This window comes from Anolis carolinensis, unplaced genomic scaffold (assembly GCF_035594765.1).
Source record: "Anolis carolinensis isolate JA03-04 unplaced genomic scaffold, rAnoCar3.1.pri scaffold_10, whole genome shotgun sequence".
In the NCBI taxonomy this organism is placed as follows: Eukaryota; Metazoa; Chordata; class Lepidosauria; order Squamata; family Dactyloidae; genus Anolis; species Anolis carolinensis.
This window is the reverse complement of record NW_026943821.1, coordinates 2,830,728-2,853,420: the sequence shown is the minus strand read 5'-3', so window position 1 is coordinate 2,853,420 and position 22,693 is coordinate 2,830,728. Positions and strand designations below refer to the sequence as shown.

General features: G+C 41.2%; 1 protein-coding gene across 2 annotated transcripts in view; it reads right to left on the bottom strand.

Moving 5' to 3' along the window:
- The window catches only part of LOC103282584 (amino acid transporter heavy chain SLC3A2), a 35,166-nt gene that overhangs the window by 10,351 nt on the left and 2,122 nt on the right, over positions 1-22,693 (bottom strand). Inside the window, exons 1-2 of one of the 2 annotated variants that reach the window (XM_062962577.1) lie at positions 20,482-21,453; positions 4,222-4,587 (exon numbers count right to left, since the gene is read on the bottom strand). In XM_062962577.1, the coding sequence (XP_062818647.1) occupies positions 4,222-4,552 (331 nt within the window). In that variant the 5' untranslated portion in view covers positions 4,553-4,587; positions 20,482-21,453. Of the gene's footprint in view, positions 1-4,221; positions 4,588-20,481; positions 21,454-22,693 lie in introns of those variants that run through there. The other variant, XM_062962578.1, reaches the window with a different exon arrangement.

The window sequence follows — 22,693 nt, the reverse complement described above, 5'->3', positions numbered from 1 at the left end:
TAAACAAATTCCTATGCATACTGCAAATGTCTTATTTGTAGTGCAACGACAACAACAAAAGAACAATACAATATTTAAAAATGAAAACAATTTTAACCAACATAAACCTATCAGGATTTCAATGGAAAGTGTGGGCCTGCTACCGGTCAATGAGATAGTCAAGTTAATTAGGATTGTTGTTGTTGTTGTTGTTGTGTGCCTTCAAGTCATTTCAGACTTTGGCCGAGCCTAAGTCTAAAATTATTTATTTACTGCATTTATTTACTACATTTATATCCCACCCTTCTCACCCAGAAGGGGACTCAGAGCAGCTGTATGTACATACAATATATTATATTAGTAGCATAGCACAATATTAGCATTATATATTACTATATTGAACTATACCACTATACTATTATATAATATGTAATATATAACATTTAATATTATTATATGGTATTATTATTAGTATTATATTGTATAACATAATATTATTATCAATATTATATGTATATACAATATATTATATTATTAAAACTGAGGGCAGGGGCCAGGTAAATGACCTTGGAGGGCCGCATCCGGCCCCCGGGCCTTAGTTTGGGGACCCCTGTTCTAATGCATAAGGACATAAGGAGCCCCGGTGGCAAAGTGCGTTAAAGCACTGAGCTGATGAACTTGCGGACCAAAAGGTCCCAGGTTCAAATCCCGGGAGTGGCTTGAGCGCCCGCTGTTAGCTCCAGCTTCTGCCAACCTAGCAGTTCAAAAACATGCCAATGTGAGTAGATCAATAGGTACCGCTTTGGCGGGAAGATAACAGCGCTCCATGCAGTCGTGCCAGTGGCCACATGTCCTTGGAGGTGTCTACGGACAACGCCGGCTCTTCGGCTTAGAAATGGAGATGAGCACCAATCCCCAGAGTCAGACATGACTGGACTTAACGTCAGGGGAAAACCTTTAACTTTACCTAATGCATATGTGCATTTCGAAAAGGACATCAGCAGAGTTTTTCCTGCCTTGTCTATCTATAGATACCATACATATAAGCTGGGCTTATGGAGTATCATGTTTTCGTGGTTATTTTGTTTTAACTACAGAAATATTTTTATTTTAAATGTCTTGCATATACTGTACACCTGGCATTGCTCAGGTATGTGTGCTCTTTTTTTTTTCCTCCTCTCCTCTCTTTCTTTTTCTTTCTTTCTTTCTTTCTTTCTTTCTTTCTTTCTTTCTTTCTTTCTTTCTTTCTTTCTTTCCTTCCTTCCTTCCTTCCTTCCTTCCTTCCCTCTCTCTCTCTCCTTCCTTTCTTCCTTTCCTCCTCTCTCCTCTCCTTCCTTTCATTCTTTCCTCCTCTCTCTCTCCTTTCTTTCCTTCCTTTCTTTCCTCGTCTCTCTCTCCTTCTTCCTTCTTTCCTCCTCTCTCCTCTCCTCTCCTTCCTTTCTTTCCTCCTCTCTCTCCATCCTTTCTTTCCTCGTCTCTCTCCTTCTTCTTTCTTTCCTCCTCTCTCCTCCTTCCTTCCTTCCCTCCTCTCTCCTTTCCTTCCTTTCTTTCCTCGTCTCTCCTTTCCTTTCTTCCTTCATTCCTTCCTTTCCTCCTCTCTCTCTCCTCCTTTCTTCCTCTTTCCTCCTCTCTCTCCTTTCCTTCCTTTTCTTTCCTCCTCTCCCTTCCTTCCTTCCTTCCTTCCTTTTCTTTCCTCCTCTCTCTCCTTTCCTTCCTTCATTCCTTCCTCCATTCCCTCCTTCCTTTCCTCTTCTCCTTCCCTTCCTTCCTTCCTTCCTTCCTTCCTTCCTTCCTTCCTTCCTTCCTCTCTCTTCCTTCCTTCCTTCCTTCCTTCCTTCCTTCCTCTCTCTCCTTTCCTTCCTTCTTTTCTTTCCTCCTCTCTCTCCTTTCCTTCCTTCCTTCCTTCCTTCCTTCCTTTCTTTCTTTCCTCCTCCTCCTCCTCCTCTCTCTCTCCTCTCCTTTCTTTCTTCCTTCCTCTCTTTCTCCCTTCCCCTCGGTAAAGGAAAAATAGATTCCACCTAAACATTAGGAAGAACTGGGTTGTTGTATGTCTTTCAGACTGTGTGGCCATGTTCCAGAAGTATTCTCTCCTGACGTTTCGCCCACATCTATGGCAGGCATCCTCAGAGGTTGTGAGGTATGGAGAAACTAAGGAAAGGAAAGAATATATATCTGTGTAGAGTCCAGGGTGTGGCAAGAGTCCTTTGTCACTGGGAAGCCAGCATTAATGTTTCAGTTAATCACCCTAATTAGCATTGGAAAGATCCCTGGGGGCATCCTTTGTTAGAGCCCAGGCAAGAGACAAAAACCTTTCCAATGCTAATTAGGGTGATTAACTGAAACATTAATGCTGGCTTCCCGGTGACAAAGGACTCTTGCCACACCCTGGACTCTACACAGATATCTATTCTTTCCTTTCCTTACTTAGTTTCTCCATACCTCACAACCTCTGAGGATGCCTGCCATAGATGTGGGCGAAACGTCAGGAGAGAATACTTTTGGAACATGGCCATACAGCCTGAAGGACATACAACCACCCTGTGATCCCGGCCATGAAAGCGTTCGACAACACATTAGAAGAACTTCCTGATAGTAAGAGCCACTGGTCAGTGAATCTCCTCCTCGGGTGCTTGGTGTCCTCCTTCCTGGCAGATAGAAAAGGTTGGACTTGATGGTCTTTGGTCCAACGGTGGCCCTCCAGGGTTTTGGACTTCACCTCTTACCTGGTGTTAGGAATGGTGGGAGTTGAAGTCCAAAACACCTGGAGGGCCCAAGTTGGCCTGTGTGGCATCATACTCTAGTCCAGGGGTCCCCAAACTTTTTAAGCAGAGGGCCGGTCCACAATCCTTCAGACTGTTGAAGGGCCGAATTATCATTTGGAAAAAAATACAAACAAATTCCTATGCATACTGCACACGTCTTATTTGTAGTGCATCAACAACAACAACGGAAGAACAATACAAATACAATATTTAAAAATGAAAACAATTTTAACCAATATAAACCTATTAGGATTTCAATGGAAAGTGTGGGCCTGCTTCTGGCCAATGAGATAGTCAAGTTAATTAGGATTGTTGTTGTTGTCGTGTGCCTTCAAGTCATGTCAGACTTTGGCTGAGCCTAGGTCTAAAATTAATTATTTATTTACTGCATTTATTTACTACATTTATATCCCACCCTTCTCACCCAGAAGGGGACTCAGAGCAGCTGTATGTACATACAATATATTATATTATTAGCATAACACAATATTAGCATTATATATTACTATATTGAACTATACCACTATACTATTATATAATATCTAATATATAACATATAATTAATATTATTATATGGCAGGGGTCCCCAAACTAAGGCCCGGGGGCCGGATGCGGCCCTCCGAGGTCATTTACCTGGCCCATGCCCTCAGTTTTATAATATAATATATTGTATATACATATAATATTGATAATAACATTATAATGTAATACAATATAACACTAATAATAATAATACCATATAATAATATTAATTATATATTCTATATTACTAATAATATTATAGTATAGTGGTATAGTTCAATAAAGTAATATATAATGCTAATATTGTGCTATGCTAATAATATAATATATTGTATGTACATATAATTTGTAAGCCACTCTGAGTCCCCTTTGGGTTGAGAAGGGTGTGATACAAATGTAGTAAATAAATGCAGTAAATAAATAAATAATAAATAAATGCATTTTAGACTTAGGCTCGCCCAAAGTCTGAAATGACTTGAAGGCACACAACAACAACAACAACAACAACAACAATCCTAATTAACTTGACTATCTCATTGGCCAGAAGCAGGAGCACACTTCCCATTGAAATCCTGATAAATGTATGTTGGTTAAAATTATTTTTATTTTTAAATATTGTGTTGTTCTTTCATTATTCTTGTTGTTGTTGTTTTTGCACTACAAATAAGACATGTGCAGTGTGCATCGGAATTAATCCGGCCCCTCAACAGTCTGAAGGATTGTGGACCGGCCCTCGGATTAAAAAGTTTGAGGACCCCTGTTATATGGTATTACTATTAGTATTATATTGTATAACATAAGATTATTATTAATATTATATGTATATACAATATATTATTAAAACTGATATAAAAATATTATATTATAAAACTGAGGGCGGGGGCCAGGTAAATGACCTTGGAGGGCCGCATCCGGCCCCCGGGCCTTAGTTTGGGGACCCCTGCTCTAGTCGTCCTACCTCCAAGGTCTCCTTGGCCATCTCCGTCCGAGTCCGGGAAGGCCGTCTTGGGCAGGTGATAGAAGGAGGCCCTCTGCCACCAGGCCAGGGGTGGCTTTGCCCGTGGCATGGTCACCAAGAGCAGGATGGCCATGAGGAGCATGCCGCCAAAAAGCGCCCCCAGGAGGCCAAAGAGGGCCTTGCGGAGCCCGGCCCAGGGGCCAGAACCAGCCTGGAGCACCACTTCCTCCTGGCTCAGGTAGATCTTGGTCGGCGGTGCTGCTTGGGCCAGCAAGGGAAGACGCTCCCCCGGCACCTGGGAAGTGGCCGCGACGTCTTCGGCTTGGCCCATCCTTGGGAGATGACAGGTGAGGCCCCAAATGCGCCCTGGAAAGGAAGAAGCAAAAGCAAGTACACACTAAGCCAGGGGTCCCCAAACTTTTTAAACAGGGGGCCAGTTCACGATCCTTCGGACTGTTGACGGGCCGGACTATAGTTGGCCACTGAGCAATAATAATAATAATTAATAATAATAACAATAATAATAATAAAGAGGGTTGGAAGAGACCCTTTGGGCCAGGGGTCCCCAAACTTTTTAAACAGGGGGCCAGTTCACGATCCTTCGGACTGTTGACGGGCCGGACTATAGTTGGCCACTGAGCAATAATAATAATAATTAATAATAATAACAATAATAATAAAGAGGGTTGGAAGAGACCCTTTGGGCCAGGGGTCCCCAAACTTTTTAAACAGGGGGCCAGTTCACGATCCTTCGGACTGTTGACGGGCCGGACTATAGTTGGCCACTGAGCAATAATAATAATAATTAATAATAATAACAATAATAATAATAAAGAGGGTTGGAAGAGACCCTTTGGGCCAGGGGTCCCCAAACTTTTTAAACAGGGGGCCAGTTCACGATCCTTCGGACTGTTGACGGGCCGGACTATAGTTGGCCACTGAGCAATAATAATAATAATTAATAATAATAACAATAATAAGAAAGAGGGTTGGAAGAGACCCTTTGGGCCAGGGGTCCCCAAACTTTTTAAACAGGGGGCCAGTTCACGATCCTTCGGACTGTTGACGGGCCGGACTATAGTTGGCCACTGAGCAATAATAATAATAATTAATAATAATAACAATAATAATAAAGAGGGTTGGAAGAGACCCTTTGGGCCAGGGGTCCCCAAACTTTTTAAACAGGGGGCCAGTTCACGATCCTTCGGACTGTTGACGGGCCGGACTATAGTTGGCCACTGAGCAATAATAATAATAATTAATAATAATAACAACAATAATAATAAAGAGGGTTGGAAGAGACCCTTTGGGCCAGGGGTCCCCAAACTTTTTAAACAGGGGGCCAGTTCACGATCCTTCGGACTGTTGACGGGCCGGACTATAGTTGGCCACTGAGCAATAATAATAATAATTAATAATAATAACAATAATAATAATAAAGAGGGTTGGAAGAGACCCTTTGGGCCAGGGGTCCCCAAACTTTTTAAACAGGGGGCCAGTTCACGATCCTTCGGACTGTTGACGGGCCGGACTATAGTTGGCCACTGAGCAATAATAATAATAATTAATAATAATAACAATAATAATAATAAAGAGGGTTGGAAGAGACCCTTTGGGCCAGGGGTCCCCAAACTTTTTAAACAGGGGGCCAGTTCACGATCCTTCGGACTGTTGACGGGCCGGACTATAGTTGGCCACTGAGCAATAATAATAATAATTAATAATAATAACAATAATAATAATAAAGAGGGTTGGAAGAGACCCTTTGGGCCAGGGGTCCCCAAACTTTTTAAACAGGGGGCCAGTTCACGATCCTTCGGACTGTTGACGGGCCGGACTATAGTTGGCCACTGAGCAATAATAATAATAATTAATAATAATAACAATAATAATAATAAAGAGGGTTGGAAGAGACCCTTTGGGCCAGGGGTCCCCAAACTTTTTAAACAGGGGGCCAGTTCACGATCCTTCGGACTGTTGACGGGCCGGACTATAGTTGGCCACTGAGCAATAATAATAATAATTAATAATAATAACAACAATAATAATAAAGAGGGTTGGAAGAGACCCTTTGGGCCAGGGGTCCCCAAACTTTTTAAACAGGGGGCCAGTTCACGATCCTTCGGACTGTTGACGGGCCGGACTATAGTTGGCCACTGAGCAATAATAATAATAATTAATAATAATAACAATAATAATAAAGAGGGTTGGAAGAGACCCTTTGGGCCAGGGGTCCCCAAACTTTTTAAACAGGGGGCCAGTTCACGATCCTTCGGACTGTTGACGGGCCGGACTATAGTTGGCCACTGAGCAATAATAATAATAATTAATAATAATAACAATAATAATAATAAAGAGGGTTGGAAGAGACCCTTTGGGCCAGGGGTCCCCAAACTTTTTAAACAGGGGGCCAGTTCACGATCCTTCGGACTGTTGACGGGCCGGACTATAGTTGGCCACTGAGCAATAAAAATAATAATTAATAATAATAACAATAATAATAAAGAGGGTTGGAAGAGACCCTTTGGGCCAGGGGTCCCCAAACTTTTTAAACAGGGGGCCAGTTCACGATCCTTCGGACTGTTGACGGGCCGGACTATAGTTGGCCACTGAGCAATAATAATAATAATTAATAATAATAACAATAATAATAATAAAGAGGGTTGGAAGAGACCCTTTGGGCCAGGGGTCCCCAAACTTTTTAAACAGGGGGCCAGTTCACGATCCTTCGGACTGTTGACGGGCCGGACTATAGTTGGCCACTGAGCAATAATAATAATAATTAATAATAATAACAACAATAATAATAAAGAGGGTTGGAAGAGACCCTTTGGGCCAGGGGTCCCCAAACTTTTTAAACAGAGGGCCGGTCCACAATCTTTCAGACTGTTGAGGGGCCGAATTATCATTTGGAAAAAAATTAAAAACAAATTCCTATGCATACTGCACATGTCTTATTTGTAGTGCAACAACAACAACAACAACAATGAAAGAACAATACAATATTTAAAAATGAAAACAATTTTAACCAACATAAACCTATTAGGATTTCAATGGAAAGTGTGGGCCTGCTACTGGCCAATGAGATAGTCAAGTTAATTAGGATTGTTGTTGTTGTTGTTGTGTGCCTTCAAGTCATGTCAGACTTTGGCCGAGCCTAAGTCTAAAATTAATTATTTATTTACTGCATTTATTTACTACATTTATATCCCACCATTCTCACCCCGAAGGGGACTCTGAGCAGCTGTATGTACATAAAATGCATTATATTATTAGCATAACCCAGTATTAGCATTATATATTACTATATTGAACTATACCACTATACTATTATATAATATGTAATATATAACATATAATTAATATTATTATATGGTATTACTATTAGTATTATATTGTATAACATAAGATTATTATCAATATTATATGTATATACAATATATTATATTACTAAAACTGATATAAAAATATTATATTATAAAACTGAGGGCAGGGGCCAGGTAAATGACCTTGGAGGGCCGCATCCAGCCCCGGGCCTTAGTTTGGGGACCCCTGCTTTGGGCCATTGAGTCCAATCCCCTTCTGCCTTTATGCACTGAAAGCACAAGCAAAGCATCTCTGACAGATGGCCACCCAGCCTCAATGTTAATAATAATAATAATAATAATAATAAAGAGGGTTGGAAGACCCTTTGGGCCATTGAGTCCAATCCCCTTCTGCCTTTATGCACTGAAAGCACAAGCAAAGCATCTCTAACAGATGGCCACCCAGCCTCAATGTTAATAATAATAATAATAATAATAATAATAATAATAATAATAAAGAGGGTTGGAAGAGACCCTTTGGGCCATTGAGTCCAATCCCCTTCTGCCTTTATGCACTGAAAGCACAAGCAAAGCATCTCTGACAGATGGCCACCCAGCCTCAATGTTAATAATAATAATAATAATAATAATAATAAAGAGGGTTGGAAGACCCTTTGGGCCATTGAGTCCAATCCCCTTCTGCCTTTATGCACTGAAAGCACAAGCAAAGCATCTCTAACAGATGGCCACCCAGCCTCAATGTTAATAATAATAATAATAATAATAATAATAATAATAATAATAATAAAGAGGGTTGGAAGAGACCCTTTGGGCCATTGAGTCCAATCCCCTTCTGCCTTTATGCACTGAAAGCACAAGCAAAGCATCTCTGACAGATGGCCACCCAGCCTCAATGTTAATAATAATAATAATAATAATAATAATAAAGAGGGTTGGAAGACCCTTTGGGCCATTGAGTCCAATCCCCTTCTGCCTTTATGCACTGAAAGCACAAGCAAAGCATCTCTAACAGATGGCCACCCAGCCTCAATGTTAATAATAATAATAATAATAATAATAATAATAATAATAATAATAATAATAAAGAGGGTTGGAAGAGACCCTTTGGGCCATTGAGTCCAATCCCCTTCTGCCTTTATGCACTGAAAGCACAAGCAAAGCATCTCTGACAGATGGCCACCCAGCCTCAATGTTAATAATAATAATAATAATAATAATAATAATAATAATAATAAAGAGGGTTGGAAGAGACCCTTTGGGCCATTGAGTCCAATCCCCTTCTGCCTTTATGCACTGAAAGCACAAGCAAAGCATCTCTGACAGATGGCCACCCAGCCTCAATGTTAATAATAATAATAATAATAATAATAATAATAATAATAATAATAATAATAATAAAGAGGGTTGGAAGAGACCCTTTGGGCCATTGAGTCCAATCCCCTTCTGCCTTTATGCACTGAAAGCACAAGCAAAGCATCTCTGACAGATGGCCACCCAGCCTCAATGTTAATAATAATAATAATAATAATAATAATAATAATAATAATAATAATAAAGAGGGTTGGAAGAGACCCTTTGGGCCATTGAGTCCAATCCCCTTCTGCCTTTATGCACTGAAAGCACAAGCAAAGCATCTCTGACAGATGGCCACCCAGCCTCAATGTTAATAATAATAATAATAATAATAATAATAATAATAAAGAGGGTTGGAAGAGACCCTTTGGGCCATTGAGTCCAATCCCCTTCTGCCTTTATGCACTGAAAGCACAAGCAAAGCATCTCTGACAGATGGCCACCCAGCCTCAATGTTAATAATAATAATAATAATAATAATAATAATAATAATAATAATAATAAAGAGGGTTGGAAGAGACCCTTTGGGCCATTGAGTCCAATCCCCTTCTGCCTTTATGCACTGAAAGCACAAGCAAAGCATCCCTGACAGATGGCCACCCAGCCTCAATGTTAATAATAATAATAATAATAATAATAATAATAATAATAATAATAATAATAATAAAGAGGGTTGGAAGAGACCCTTTGGGCCATTGAGTCCAATCCCCTTCTGCCTTTATGCACTGAAAGCACAAGCAAAGCATCTCTGACAGATGGCCACCCAGCCTCGATGTTAATAATAATAACAATAACAATAATAATAAATGTGCTGTGCCAAAAGATCTCAGCCAGCATTTGGAAACAATAGACATTGACAAAATTACGATCTGCCAGCTGCAAAAGGCTACCCTGCTGGGATCTGCACGCATCATCCGAAAATACATCACACAGTCCTAGACACTTGGGAAGTGTTCGACTTGTGATTTTGTGATATGAAATCCAGCATATCTATCTTGTTTGCTGTGTCATACAATAATAATAATAATAATAATAATAATAATAATAATAATAATAATAATAATAATACATCACACAGTCCTAGACACTTGGGAAGTGTTCGACTTGTGATTTTGTGATATGAAATCCATCATATCTATCTTGTTTGCTGTGTCATACAATAATAATAATAATAATAATAATAATAATAATAATAATAATAATAATAATAATACATCACACAGTCCTAGACACTTGGGAAGTGTTCGACTTGTGATTTTGTGATATGAAATCCAGCATATCTATCTTGTTTGCTGTGTCATACAATAATAATAATAATAATAATAATAATAATAATAATAATAATAATAATAATAATACATCACACAGTCCTAGACACTTGGGAAGTGTTCGACTTGTGATTTTGTGATATGAAATCCAGCATATCTATCTTGTTTGCTGTGTCATACAATAATAATAATAATAATAATAATAATAATAATAATAATAATAATAATAATAATACATCACACAGTCCTAGACACTTGGGAAGTGTTCGACTTGTGATTTTGTGATATGAAATCCAGCATATCTATCTTGTTTGCTGTGTCATACTTATAATAAAAAAGAGGGTTGGAAGAGACCCTTAGTCCAACCCCCTTCTGCCTCTGAATACCAAAAGCACAAGCAAAGCATCCCTGACAGATGGCCACCCAGCCTCAATGTTTAATAATAATAATAATAATAATAATAATAATAATAATAATAATAATAATAAAAGGGTTGTAAGAGAAGAAGAGACCCCTTGGATCATTTAGCCCAACCCCCTTCTGCCCTTGTGCTGTGGGGGGCGGATAAATGGCTTCGATGGGCCGCATCCGGCCCCCGGGCCTTAGTTTGGGGACCCCTGCACTAAGCAATCCATGAGTACATCCGCATTGGAGAAAGAAAGAAAGAATGAACCAACCTGGACACAGTATATTATTTCAGAACACAGAAATGCTTGACCACTCCAACAACTACCCTGTTTCCCTGAAAATAAGACATCCCCAAAAAATAAGACCTAGTAGAAGTTTTGCTGAATTGCTAAATATAAGGCCTCCCCCGAAAGTAAGACCTAGCAAAGTTTTTGTTTGGAAGCATGCCCGCCAAACAAAACACCAGAGCCTGCAGGATTGGTAAATGTACATAATAAAATAATAATAATAATAATAATAATAATAATAATAATAATACATCACACAGTCCTAGACACTTGGGAAGTGTTTGACTTGTGATTTTGTGATACGAAACCCAGCATATCTATCTTGTTTGCTGTATCATACAATAAAATAATAATAATAATTTTATTTTTATACCCCGCTTCCATCTCCCCAGAGGGACTCGGGGCAGCTTACATACCAGTTGTATATGGAAATAATGATAATAGCAAGAAATTCTTGACAGGAGTCACAGTTTGTCTGGTTTAGTTAAGTTGGTTTGTGATGACAACTTCTGTACAGTATAGAATAAATGTTAAATTTTTTTTGTTCAACAATAAATATAAATTCTTCTTCATGGAAAAATAAGACATCCCCTGAAAATAAGACCTAGCGCATCTTTGGGAGTAAAAAATAAAATAAGACACTGTCTTATTTTCAGGGAAACACGGTATCATGTCAGACGACACAGAGAAGCCATTGAAATCCACAAACATGTGGACAACTTCAACAGAAAATGAACAAAATCTGGCTTCCAGTATTAAAAAAACTCAAAAATCAGAACAGTAGATGGGAAGCAACACTCTGAGGGCAGAGGAGCCCCAAGGACGGCTAATGACTCTGAACAAAGGATGCCCCCCAGGCAAGAGACAAAACTTTCCAATGCTAATTAGGGTGATTAACTGAAACATTAGCACTGGCTTCCAACTGACAAAGGACTCTTGTCACACCCTGGACAGATATATATTTACCTTCCTTGCCTAGTTTATCCATGCCTCACAACCTCTGAGGATGCCTGCCATAGATGTGGGTGAAACATTGACTACAAAAATGCGTTGGATAATCCAGAACGTTGGATAAGTGAGACTCTACTGTATTGGGTTTATGGTTCCCGTCCCCTTGATCAGGTCATGTAAGTGTTATTTATTGCTATAATTGTATTATTTTACTTTGCTTAATAATGTGTTATTATGTTGCTATGTAATGTTTGTGTTGTTTTTAGGATTGGAAACAGCCCTGAGTCCCATCCGGGAGATAGGGTGGTATATAAATAAAGTTGTTATTATTATTATTATTATTATTATTATTATTATTATTATTATTATTATTACTGTAAGTTCATTTCATGCAGTTCTATCGTTATTTGTAGTCAATTTGTTAGTAGCCATTGTTTTGCAGTCAATGCTTTCAATACATTGCGATGTTTTGGTGCTAAATTTGTAAATACAGTAATTACTACATAACGTTACCATGTTTTGGACTGATTTTTCTGTCAATTTGTTGTAAAACATGATGTTTTGGTGCTTAATTTGTAAAATCATAATGTAATTTTGACATTTAATAGGCTTTTCCTTAATCCCGCCTTAATTAACCAACATTTTTGCTTATTCAACATACTGCCGGCCCGTTTATGTTGGATAAGTGAGACTCTACTGTAGTTTCAAAGGTAGGAGCCCACAAACAGGAAATAACACTTTCAAACCAGGAACTGAAAACTTTTCAAATTTTGGAAAGCAATCATACGATCTATGGCCCAGAGAACATATTCCAAAAAAAACCACACACACATATATTTTCCAAAGTTTTAAAATCTGTTTTGAAAATGAAAGCATTATTGTTGGCCATCACAGCCCCAGTCCAGATCTCCTGAGGAATGGCATGCAGGGGATGATGGGATCAGCAGTCCAGGGAATATAGAGCCATGCAATTTCCCTCAAAGTCTTGGCAGGGCTTCCAGGGAAGTGTGGGAGCTGAAGTCGAAGGACTGGAGTGTGTTTGCAGGGGATGATGGGAGCTGTTGTCCAAATAATATATTCAAATGTATCTGATTTCCCGTTTTTTCTTTTCCTTTTTGGAGAGCGATGGCTGCAACTGTGGGTCAAGTCCCGCTCTCCTGGAGTGCGGTGCCGGGGACGATGAAAGCTGCAGTCCAAATAATATATCCAGTATATGTATATATATGTCGTTTTCCAAAGTTTCTTCTTTTGGAGAAGGAAGGCTGCTGCTGCTGGGGAGGATGGGAGCTGGAGTCCGAATAAGATATCCCAATGCGCGAATAAATATACTTAAGATTTCTTTTCTTCCTCCAGGATCTGAACTTTCCTCCTGGCTGGAGGGTGCAGGGGATGATAGGACCTGCAGTCCAAATAACATATTCCAGACTGGGGTATGTGTTTGCAGGGATGATGGGACCTGTAGTCCAAATGCATTCCAGACCGGGGTGTATCTTTGCAGGGATGATGGGACCCGCAGTCAAAATGCATTCCAGACCGGTGTATGTGTTTTCAGGGATGATGGGACCTGCAGTCCAAATAACACATTCCAGACCAGAGTATGTTCACAGGGATTATGGGACCTGTAGTCCAAATGCATTCCAGACCGGGGTTTTGTTTTCAGGGATGATGGGACCTGCAGTCCAAATAACACATTCCAGACCAGAGTATGTTCACAGGGATTATGGGACCTGCAGTCCAAATGCATTCCAGACTGGAGTGTGTCTTTGCAGGGATGATGGGACCTGCAGTCCAAATAATTTGCAGGGGATGATGGGGTGTGCAGTCCGAATATCTCAATACCTATATATCTATAACTCTTTTCAAAGTTTCCTCTTTTGGAGAGGAAGTCTATGGTGAAGGTCTACTCCAGGATGATGGGCCCTGCAGCCGAACACCGTCCTCTTCCAAGCCTGGTGGTGTTTGCAGGGGATGGTGGGAGCTGCAGTCCAAATATGTCCCAATAAATACATTATACACACACATATATATGTATGTGTGTGTGTGTGTTTGTCCAAAGCGACCTCTTTTGGCGTGGGAAGACTACTGCAGTGGAGGCTGGGAGCTGCAGTCCAAATAATATTATTCCAGGCCTGGTGGTGTTTGCAGGGGATGGTGGGCGCTGCAGTCCAAATAATATGTCCCAATACATACATTATACATATATAACTCTCTGTCTTTGTCCAAAGTGACCTCTTTTGGCGTGGGAAGACTACTGCAGTGGAGGCTGGGAGCTGCAGTCCAAATAATATTATTCCAGGCCTGGTGGTGTTTGCAGGGGATGGTGGGCGCTGCAGTCCAAATAATATGTCCCAATACATATATTATACATATATAACTCTCTGTCTTTGTCCAAAGTGACCTCTTTTGGCGTGGGAAGACTACTGCAGTGGAGGCTGGGAGCTGCAGTCCAAATAATATTATTCCAGGCCTGGTGGTGTTTGCAGGGGATGGTGGGCGCTGCAGTCCAAATAATATGTCCCAATACATACATTATACATATATAACTCTCTGTCTTTGTCCAAAGTGACCTCTTTTGGCGTGGGAAGGCTACTGCAGTGGAGGCTGGGAGCTGCAGTCCAAATAATATTATTCCAGGCCTGGTGGTGTTTGCAGGGGATGGTGGGCGCTGCAGTCCAAATAATATGTCCCAATACATACATTATACATATATAACTCTTTGTCCAAAGCGACCTCTTTTGGCGTGGGAAGGCTACTGCAGTGGAGGCTGGGAGCTGCAGTCCAAATAATATTATTCCAGGCCTGGTGGTGTTTGCAGGGGATGGTGGGCGCTGCAGTCCAAATAATATGTCCCAATACATACATATGTCTCTCTCTCTTTGTCCAAGGCGCCCTCTGTTGGCGTGGGAAGGCTACTGCAGTGGAGGCTGGGAGCTGCAGTCCAAATAATATTATTCCAGGCCTGATGGTGTTTGCTGGGAATGGTGGGAGCTGCAGTCCAAATAATATGTCCCAATACATACATATGTCTCTCTCTCTTTGTCCAAGGCGCCCTCTGTTGGCGTGGGAAGGCTACTGCAGTGGAGGCTGGGAGCTGCAGTCCAAATAATATTATTCCAGGCCTGGTGGTGTTTGCTGGGAATGGTGGGAGCTGCAGTCCAAATAATATGTCCCAATACATACATATGTCTCTCTCTCTCTTTGTCCAAGGCGCCCTCTGTTGGCGTGGGAAGGCTACTGCAGTGGAGGCTGGGAGCTGCAGTCCAAATAATATGTCCCAATACATACATATGTCTCTCTCTCTTTGTCCAAAGCGACCTCTTTTGGGGTGGGAAGGCTACTGCAGTGGAGGCTGGGAGCTGCAGTCCAAATAATATTATTCCAGGCCTGATGGTGTTTGCTGGGAATGGTGGGAGCTGCAGTCCAAATAATATGTCCCAATACATACATTATACATATGTCTCTCTCTCTTTGTCCAAAGCGACCTCTTTTGGCGTGGGAAGGCTACTGCAGTGGAGGCTGGGAGCTGCAGTCCAAATAATATTATTCCAGGCCTGATGGTGTTTGCTGGGAATGGTGGGAGCTGCAGTCCAAATAATATGTCCCAATACATACATATGTCTCTCTCTCTTTGTCCAAGGCGCCCTCTGTTGGCGTGGGAAGGCTACTGCAGTGGAGGCTGGGAGCTGCAGTCCAAATAATATTATTCCAGGCCTGATGGTGTTTGCTGGGAATGGTGGGAGCTGCAGTCCAAATAATATGTCCCAATACATACATATGTCTCTCTCTCTTTGTCCAAGGCGCCCTCTGTTGGCGTGGGAAGGCTACTGCAGTGGAGGCTGGGAGCTGCAGTCCAAATAATATTATTCCAGGCCTGATGGTGTTTGCTGGGAATGGTGGGAGCTGCAGTCCAAATAATATGTCCCAATACATACATTATACATATATATCTCTCTGTTTGTCCAAAGCGACCTCTTTTGGCGCGGGAAGGCTACTGCAGTGGAGGCTGGGAGCTGCAGTCCAAATAATATTATTCCAGGCCTGATGGTGTTTGCTGGGAATGGTGGGAGCTGCAGTCCAAATAATATGTCCCAATACATACATATGTCTCTCTCTCTTTGTCCAAGGCGCCCTCTGTTGGCGTGGGAAGGCTACTGCAGTGGAGGCTGGGAGCTGCAGTCCAAATAATATTATTCCAGGCCTGATGGTGTTTGCTGGGAATGGTGGGAGCTGCAGTCCAAATAATATGTCCCAATACATACATATGTCTCTCTCTCTTTGTCCAAGGCGCCCTCTGTTGGCGTGGGAAGGCTACTGCAGTGGAGGCTGGGAGCTGCAGTCCAAATAATATTATTCCAGGCCTGGTGGTGTTTGCTGGGAATGGTGGGAGCTGCAGTCCAAATAATATGTCCCAATACATACATATGTCTCTCTCTCTCTTTGTCCAAGGCGCCCTCTGTTGGCGTGGGAAGGCTACTGCAGTGGAGGCTGGGAGCTGCAGTCCAAATAATATGTCCCAATACATACATATGTCTCTCTCTCTTTGTCCAAAGCGACCTCTTTTGGGGTGGGAAGGCTACTGCAGTGGAGGCTGGGAGCTGCAGTCCAAATAATATTATTCCAGGCCTGATGGTGTTTGCTGGGAATGGTGGGAGCTGCAGTCCAAATAATATGTCCCAATACATACATTATACATATGTCTCTCTCTCTTTGTCCAAAGCGACCTCTTTTGGCGTGGGAAGGCTACTGCAGTGGAGGCTGGGAGCTGCAGTCCAAATAATATTATTCCAGGCCTGATGGTGTTTGCTGGGAATGGTGGGAGCTGCAGTCCAAATAATATGTCCCAATACATACATATGTCTCTCTCTCTTTGTCCAAGGCGCCCTCTGTTGGCGTGGGAAGGCTACTGCAGTGGAGGCTGGGAGCTGCAGTCCAAATAATATTATTCCAGGCCTGATGGTGTTTGCTGGGAATGGTGGGAGCTGCAGTCCAAATAATATGTCCCAATACATACATATGTCTCTCTCTCTTTGTCCAAGGCGCCCTCTGTTGGCGTGGGAAGGCTACTGCAGTGGAGGCTGGGAGCTGCAGTCCAAATAATATTATTCCAGGCCTGATGGTGTTTGCTGGGAATGGTGGGAGCTGCAGTCCAAATAATATGTCCCAATACATACATATGTCTCTCTCTCTTTGTCCAAAGCGACCTCTTTTGGCGTGGGAAGGCTACTGCAGTGGAGGCTGGGAGCTGCAGTCCAAATAATATTATTCCAGGCCTGATGGTGTTTGCTGGGAATGGTGGGAGCTGCAGTCCAAATAATATGTCCCAATACATACATTATACATATATATCTCTCTGTTTGTCCAAAGCGACCTCTTTTGGCGCGGGAAGGCTACTGCAGTGGAGGCTGGGAGCTGCAGTCCAAATAATATTATTCCAGGCCTGATGGTGTTTGCTGGGAATGGTGGGAGCTGCAGTCCAAATAATATGTCCCAATACATACATATGTCTCTCTCTCTTTGTCCAAGGCGCCCTCTGTTGGCGTGGGAAGGCTACTGCAGTGGAGGCTGGGAGCTGCAGTCCAAATAATATGTCCCAATACATACATATGTCTCTCTCTCTTTGTCCAAAGCGACCTCTTTTGGCGTGGGAAGGCTACTGCAGTGGAGGCTGGGAGCTGCAGTCCAAATAATATTATTCCAGGCCTGATGGTGTTTGCTGGGAATGGTGGGAGCTGCAGTCCAAATAATATGTCCCAATACATACATATGTCTCTCTCTGTTTGTCCAAAGCGACCTCTTTTGGCGCGGGAAGGCTACTGCAGTGGAGGCTGGGAGCTGCAGTCCAAATAATATTATTCCAGGCCTGATGGTGTTTGCTGGGAATGGTGGGAGCTGCAGTCCAAATAATATGTCCCAATACATACATATGTCTCTCTCTCTTTGTCCAAGGCGCCCTCTGTTGGCGTGGGAAGGCTACTGCAGTGGAGGCTGGGAGCTGCAGTCCAAATAATATGTCCCAATACATACATATGTCTCTCTCTCTTTGTCCAAAGCGACCTCTTTTGGCGTGGGAAGGCTACTGCAGTGGAGGCTGGGAGCTGCAGTCCAAATAATATTATTCCAGGCCTGATGGTGTTTGCTGGGAATGGTGGGAGCTGCAGTCCAAATAATATGTCCCAATACATACATATGTCTCTCTCTCTTTGTCCAAAGCGACCTCTTTTGGCGTGGGAAGGCTACTGCAGTGGAGGCTGGGAGCTGCAGTCCAAATAATATTATTCCAGGCCTGGTGGTGTTTGCAGGGGATGGTGGGCGCTGCAGTCCAAATAATATGTCCCAATACATACATTATACATATATAACTCTTTGTCCAAAGCGACCTCTTTTGGCGTGGGAAGGCTACTGCAGTGGAGGCTGGGAGCTGCAGTCCAAATAATATTATTCCAGGCCTGGTGGTGTTTGCAGGGGATGGTGGGCGCTGCAGTCCAAATAATATGTCCCAATACATACATTATACATATATAACTCTTTGTCCAAAGCGACCTCTTTTGGCGTGGGAAGGCTACTGCAGTGGAGGCTGGGAGCTGCAGTCCAAATAATATTATTCCAGGCCTGGTGGTGTTTGCAGGGGATGGTGGGCGCTGCAGTCCAAATAATATGTCCCAATACATACATTATACATATATAACTCTTTGTCCAAAGCGACCTCTTTTGGCGTGGGAAGGCTACTGCAGTGGAGGCTGGGAGCTGCAGTCCAAATAATATTATTCCAGGCCTGATGGTGTTTGCAGGGGATGGTGGGAGCTGCAGTCCAAATAATATGTCCCAATACATACATTACACACACACATATATATATGTCTCTCTCTCTTCGTGCAAGGCGCCCCCTGTTGGCGCGGGAGGGCTCCTGCAGGGCAGGCGGGGCTACTGGGCGCGGGGCAGGGTGTGCCGGAGGGCGGCGATTGGGGCGAGGAGCTCGTGGGTGGCGGGGCTCTCGCCCTTCTCCCGGCGGAGGAGGTGCCGGATCAGCTCCCGGTAGGCGTCCTCCCTCTGCCGGGCGAGGCGGCGCTGGGCCTGGCGCTGGGCCTCGAGGCTGGGGCGCAGCGTCTCCTCGAAGGCCCGGTGCGCGCGCCCGGCCGCCTCCACGAACTGCCGCGTCTGCAGCCAGGCGCGCCGCCGCTGGGCCTCGAAGAGCAGGCGCGCGCCCAGCTCGCCCAGCCCGCGCCGCCCGGCCCCGCCCTCCTCCTCCGCCGCCCGCCAATGGCCGCGCGCATGCTGATGAGGGGGGCGTTCCCCGCCCAGCTGGGGGAGGGCCAGGCGCCGAGGGTGCGGGAGCGGCGGCGGGGAGGGCGGGGCCCGCAGCAGGGGCGGCAGCGGGGGCGGGGCCGAGGGGGCGGGGCCTCCGAAGCCCCGCCGCAGCTCCATCCCGCCCGCCGCCCGAACGCAAGCCACGCCCACAGGCCGCGAGCGAGGGAGGGCGGGGCCGAGGGAGGGGGCGGGGCCTATGTGACGTCACAATGGCAGGGCCCAGGCCGCGCGGCGGTGCGTAACCCCATTGGGAAAAAACAGTAAAAATTATAATCCCATGTAATATATAATATGAGCCTCGTAAAGGAAAATAAAGTTAATATCTAATAATACAATAAATAATAATAATAATAAATGTAGAATATGACACTCATAAAAATGACAATACATATAATATGATAAAATAAGTATACAATGAATACATAATATCTAATAATAAAATTAATATCTAATAATACAATAAATAATAATAAATAATACAATAAACGTATAATATGACACTCAAAAATGACAATACATATATGATAAAATAAGAATACAATGAATACATAATATCTAATAATTAAATTAATATCTAATAATACAATAAATAATAATAAATAATACAATAAACGTGTAATATGACACTCAAAAATGACAATACATATAATATGATAAAATAAGAATACAATAAATACATAATATCTAATAATTAAATTAATATCTAATAATACAATAAATAATAATAAATAATACAATAAACATATAATATGACACTCATAAAAATGACAATACATATAATATGATAAAATAAGAATACAATAAATACATAATATCTAATAATTAAATTAATATCTAATAATACAATAAATAATAATAAATAATACAATGAACGTATAATATGACACTTAAAAATGACAATACATATAATATGATAAAATAAGAATACAATAAATACATAATATCTAATAATTAAATTAATATCTAATAATACAATAAATAATAATAAATAATACAATAAACATATAACATGACACTCATAAAAATGACAATACATATATGATAAAATAAGAATTCAATAAATGCATAATATGTAATAAATTAATATTTAATAATAAAATAAATGTATAATATGACACAGATAAAAATGACAATACATATAATATGATAAAATGAGAATACAATAAATGCATAATAATAAAATTAATATATCTAATAATAATAATAATACAATAAATGTGTAATATGATACTCGTAAAAGAAATGACAATAAATATAATGTGATAAAATAAGAATACAATAAATATAGAATAATATATACATACATATTTTAACAATACAATACATAATTTGATTATTTGAGGGGTTTGGGGGGAAACTGACCTTCCTTTCTGGGAGTTGTAGTTCACCCACAACCAGGGAAACTGTGACCTTTTCGGGGTTAACCCGGCATGATGTCAATTGAAGTTCATCCACAACCTTATGCATTGTGTACAAAAAATGACATAATGCAAAACCGTATTAATTCTACTGTGTAGATCAGGGGTCCTCAAACTTTTTAAGCCGAGGGCCGGTCCACAATCCTTCAGACTGTTGAGGGGCCGGATTATCATTTGAAAAAAAAAAAATACAAACAAATTCCGATGCACACTGCACATGTCTTATCTGTAGTGCAAAAACAACAACAACAACAACAACAACAACAATGAAAGAACAATCCAATATTTAAAAATAAAAACAATTTTAACCAACATACATTTATCAGGATTTCAATGGGAAGTGTGTTCCTGCTTCTGGCCAATGAGATAGTCAAGTTAATTAGGGTTGTTGTTGTTGTTGTTGTTGTTGTTGTTGTTGTTGTGTGCCTTCAAGTCATTTCAGACTTTGGGTGAGTCTAAGTCTAAAATTTATTTTTTATTTACTGCATTTATTTACTACATTTGTATCACACCCTTCTCACCCCAAAGCGGACTCAGAGTGGCTTACAAATTATATGTACATACAATATAATAATAATAATAATAATAATAATAATAATAATAATAATAATAATAATAATAATAAAACTTTATTTATACCCCGCCACCATCTCCCCAATGGGGACTCGGGGCGGCTTACATGGGGCCATGCCCGGGAAAAATACAATATAACACAATATAAAAACAACATATCATAATACAGTTACAACAATACAATAAAGAATCATATACAGTACAACACAAAATCCAAAGAGCAATATAACAGGGCAGGCCGCACTAACACTCAGTTAAAACTCGGGGTGAGAAAAGGATAAGAATAAAGGATAAGAATAAAACCACAGGGAACTAAGGAAAAAGATAGCAGACAGTCTAGAGGATAAATAATGGGGGCGTAACAAAAGCCCAATATATATATTATTAGCATAGCACAATATTAGCATTATATATTACTATATTGAACGATACCACTATACTGTAATATTATTAGTAATATTATATGTAATATAGAATATATAATTAATACTATTATATGGTATTATTATTAGTGTTATATTGTATTACATTATATTATTATTATCAATATTATATGTATATACACTATATTATATTATAAAACTGAGGGTGGGGGCCAGGTCAATGACCTCGGAGGGCCACATCCGGCCCCCGGGCCTTAGTTTGGGGAGCCCTGGTGTAGATGCATCTTTGTTCTCCCATTTCCTCTCCCAACAGCTCAAATTGCAGCCCTACCTTTTTGCTCCTTCTGCCAAAATATCTCAAAAACGAAAGGCATTTCTTGTCGCAGTCTCTCCTATGTGCTTTATAAACTTTTTTTGCATAAAGGCAAGAGAAGATAAAGCCCAAAGTTTGCACATTTCCCCATCGTCTTGCATTGATGGCATTTCCACAGAATGCAATAAAAGAGTCCAAGGAATGCAAGAATTCTTTCAAGGCCCTTCAGAGTTACCTTTGCACTCCAACTAGTTTCATCCCCTTATCTCTCTGTGGTCAAAAATCCATATAATTGATGGCTTTACTGATAATAAACTTTACACTGATGGGCTGTTTGGGGTCCAAATAGTGAGTGGTTTGAGGGTTGGACCACAAAACATGGCTCAAATCAGGCCTTGGCTGTGATAAATCTAGGAATGTATCAGAGATACAGAGATAGAGATAGAGATAGGCTTCCATGTGTTGTCAAAGGCTTTCATGGCTGGAATCACTGGCTTTATGGCCATGTTCCAGCAGCATTCTCTCCTGACGTTTCACCTACATCTGTGACGAAAGTTACCTTCAGTGGTTCTGTTGGCAGTGAAGCAAGTGGAGTGAGTGTGTGTGTATATGTATGTATATATGTATATACAGTAGAATCTCACTTATCCAACATTCGCTTATCCAACGTTCTGGATTATCCAACGCATATTTGTAGTCAATGTTTTCAATACATCATGATATTTTGGTTCTAAATTTGTAAATACAGTAATTACTACGTAGCATTACTGCCTATTGAACTACTTTTTCTGTCAAATTTGTTGTATAACATGATGTTTTCGTGCTGAATTTGTAAAATCATAACCTAATTTGGTGTTTAATAGGCTTCTCCGTAATCTCTTATTATC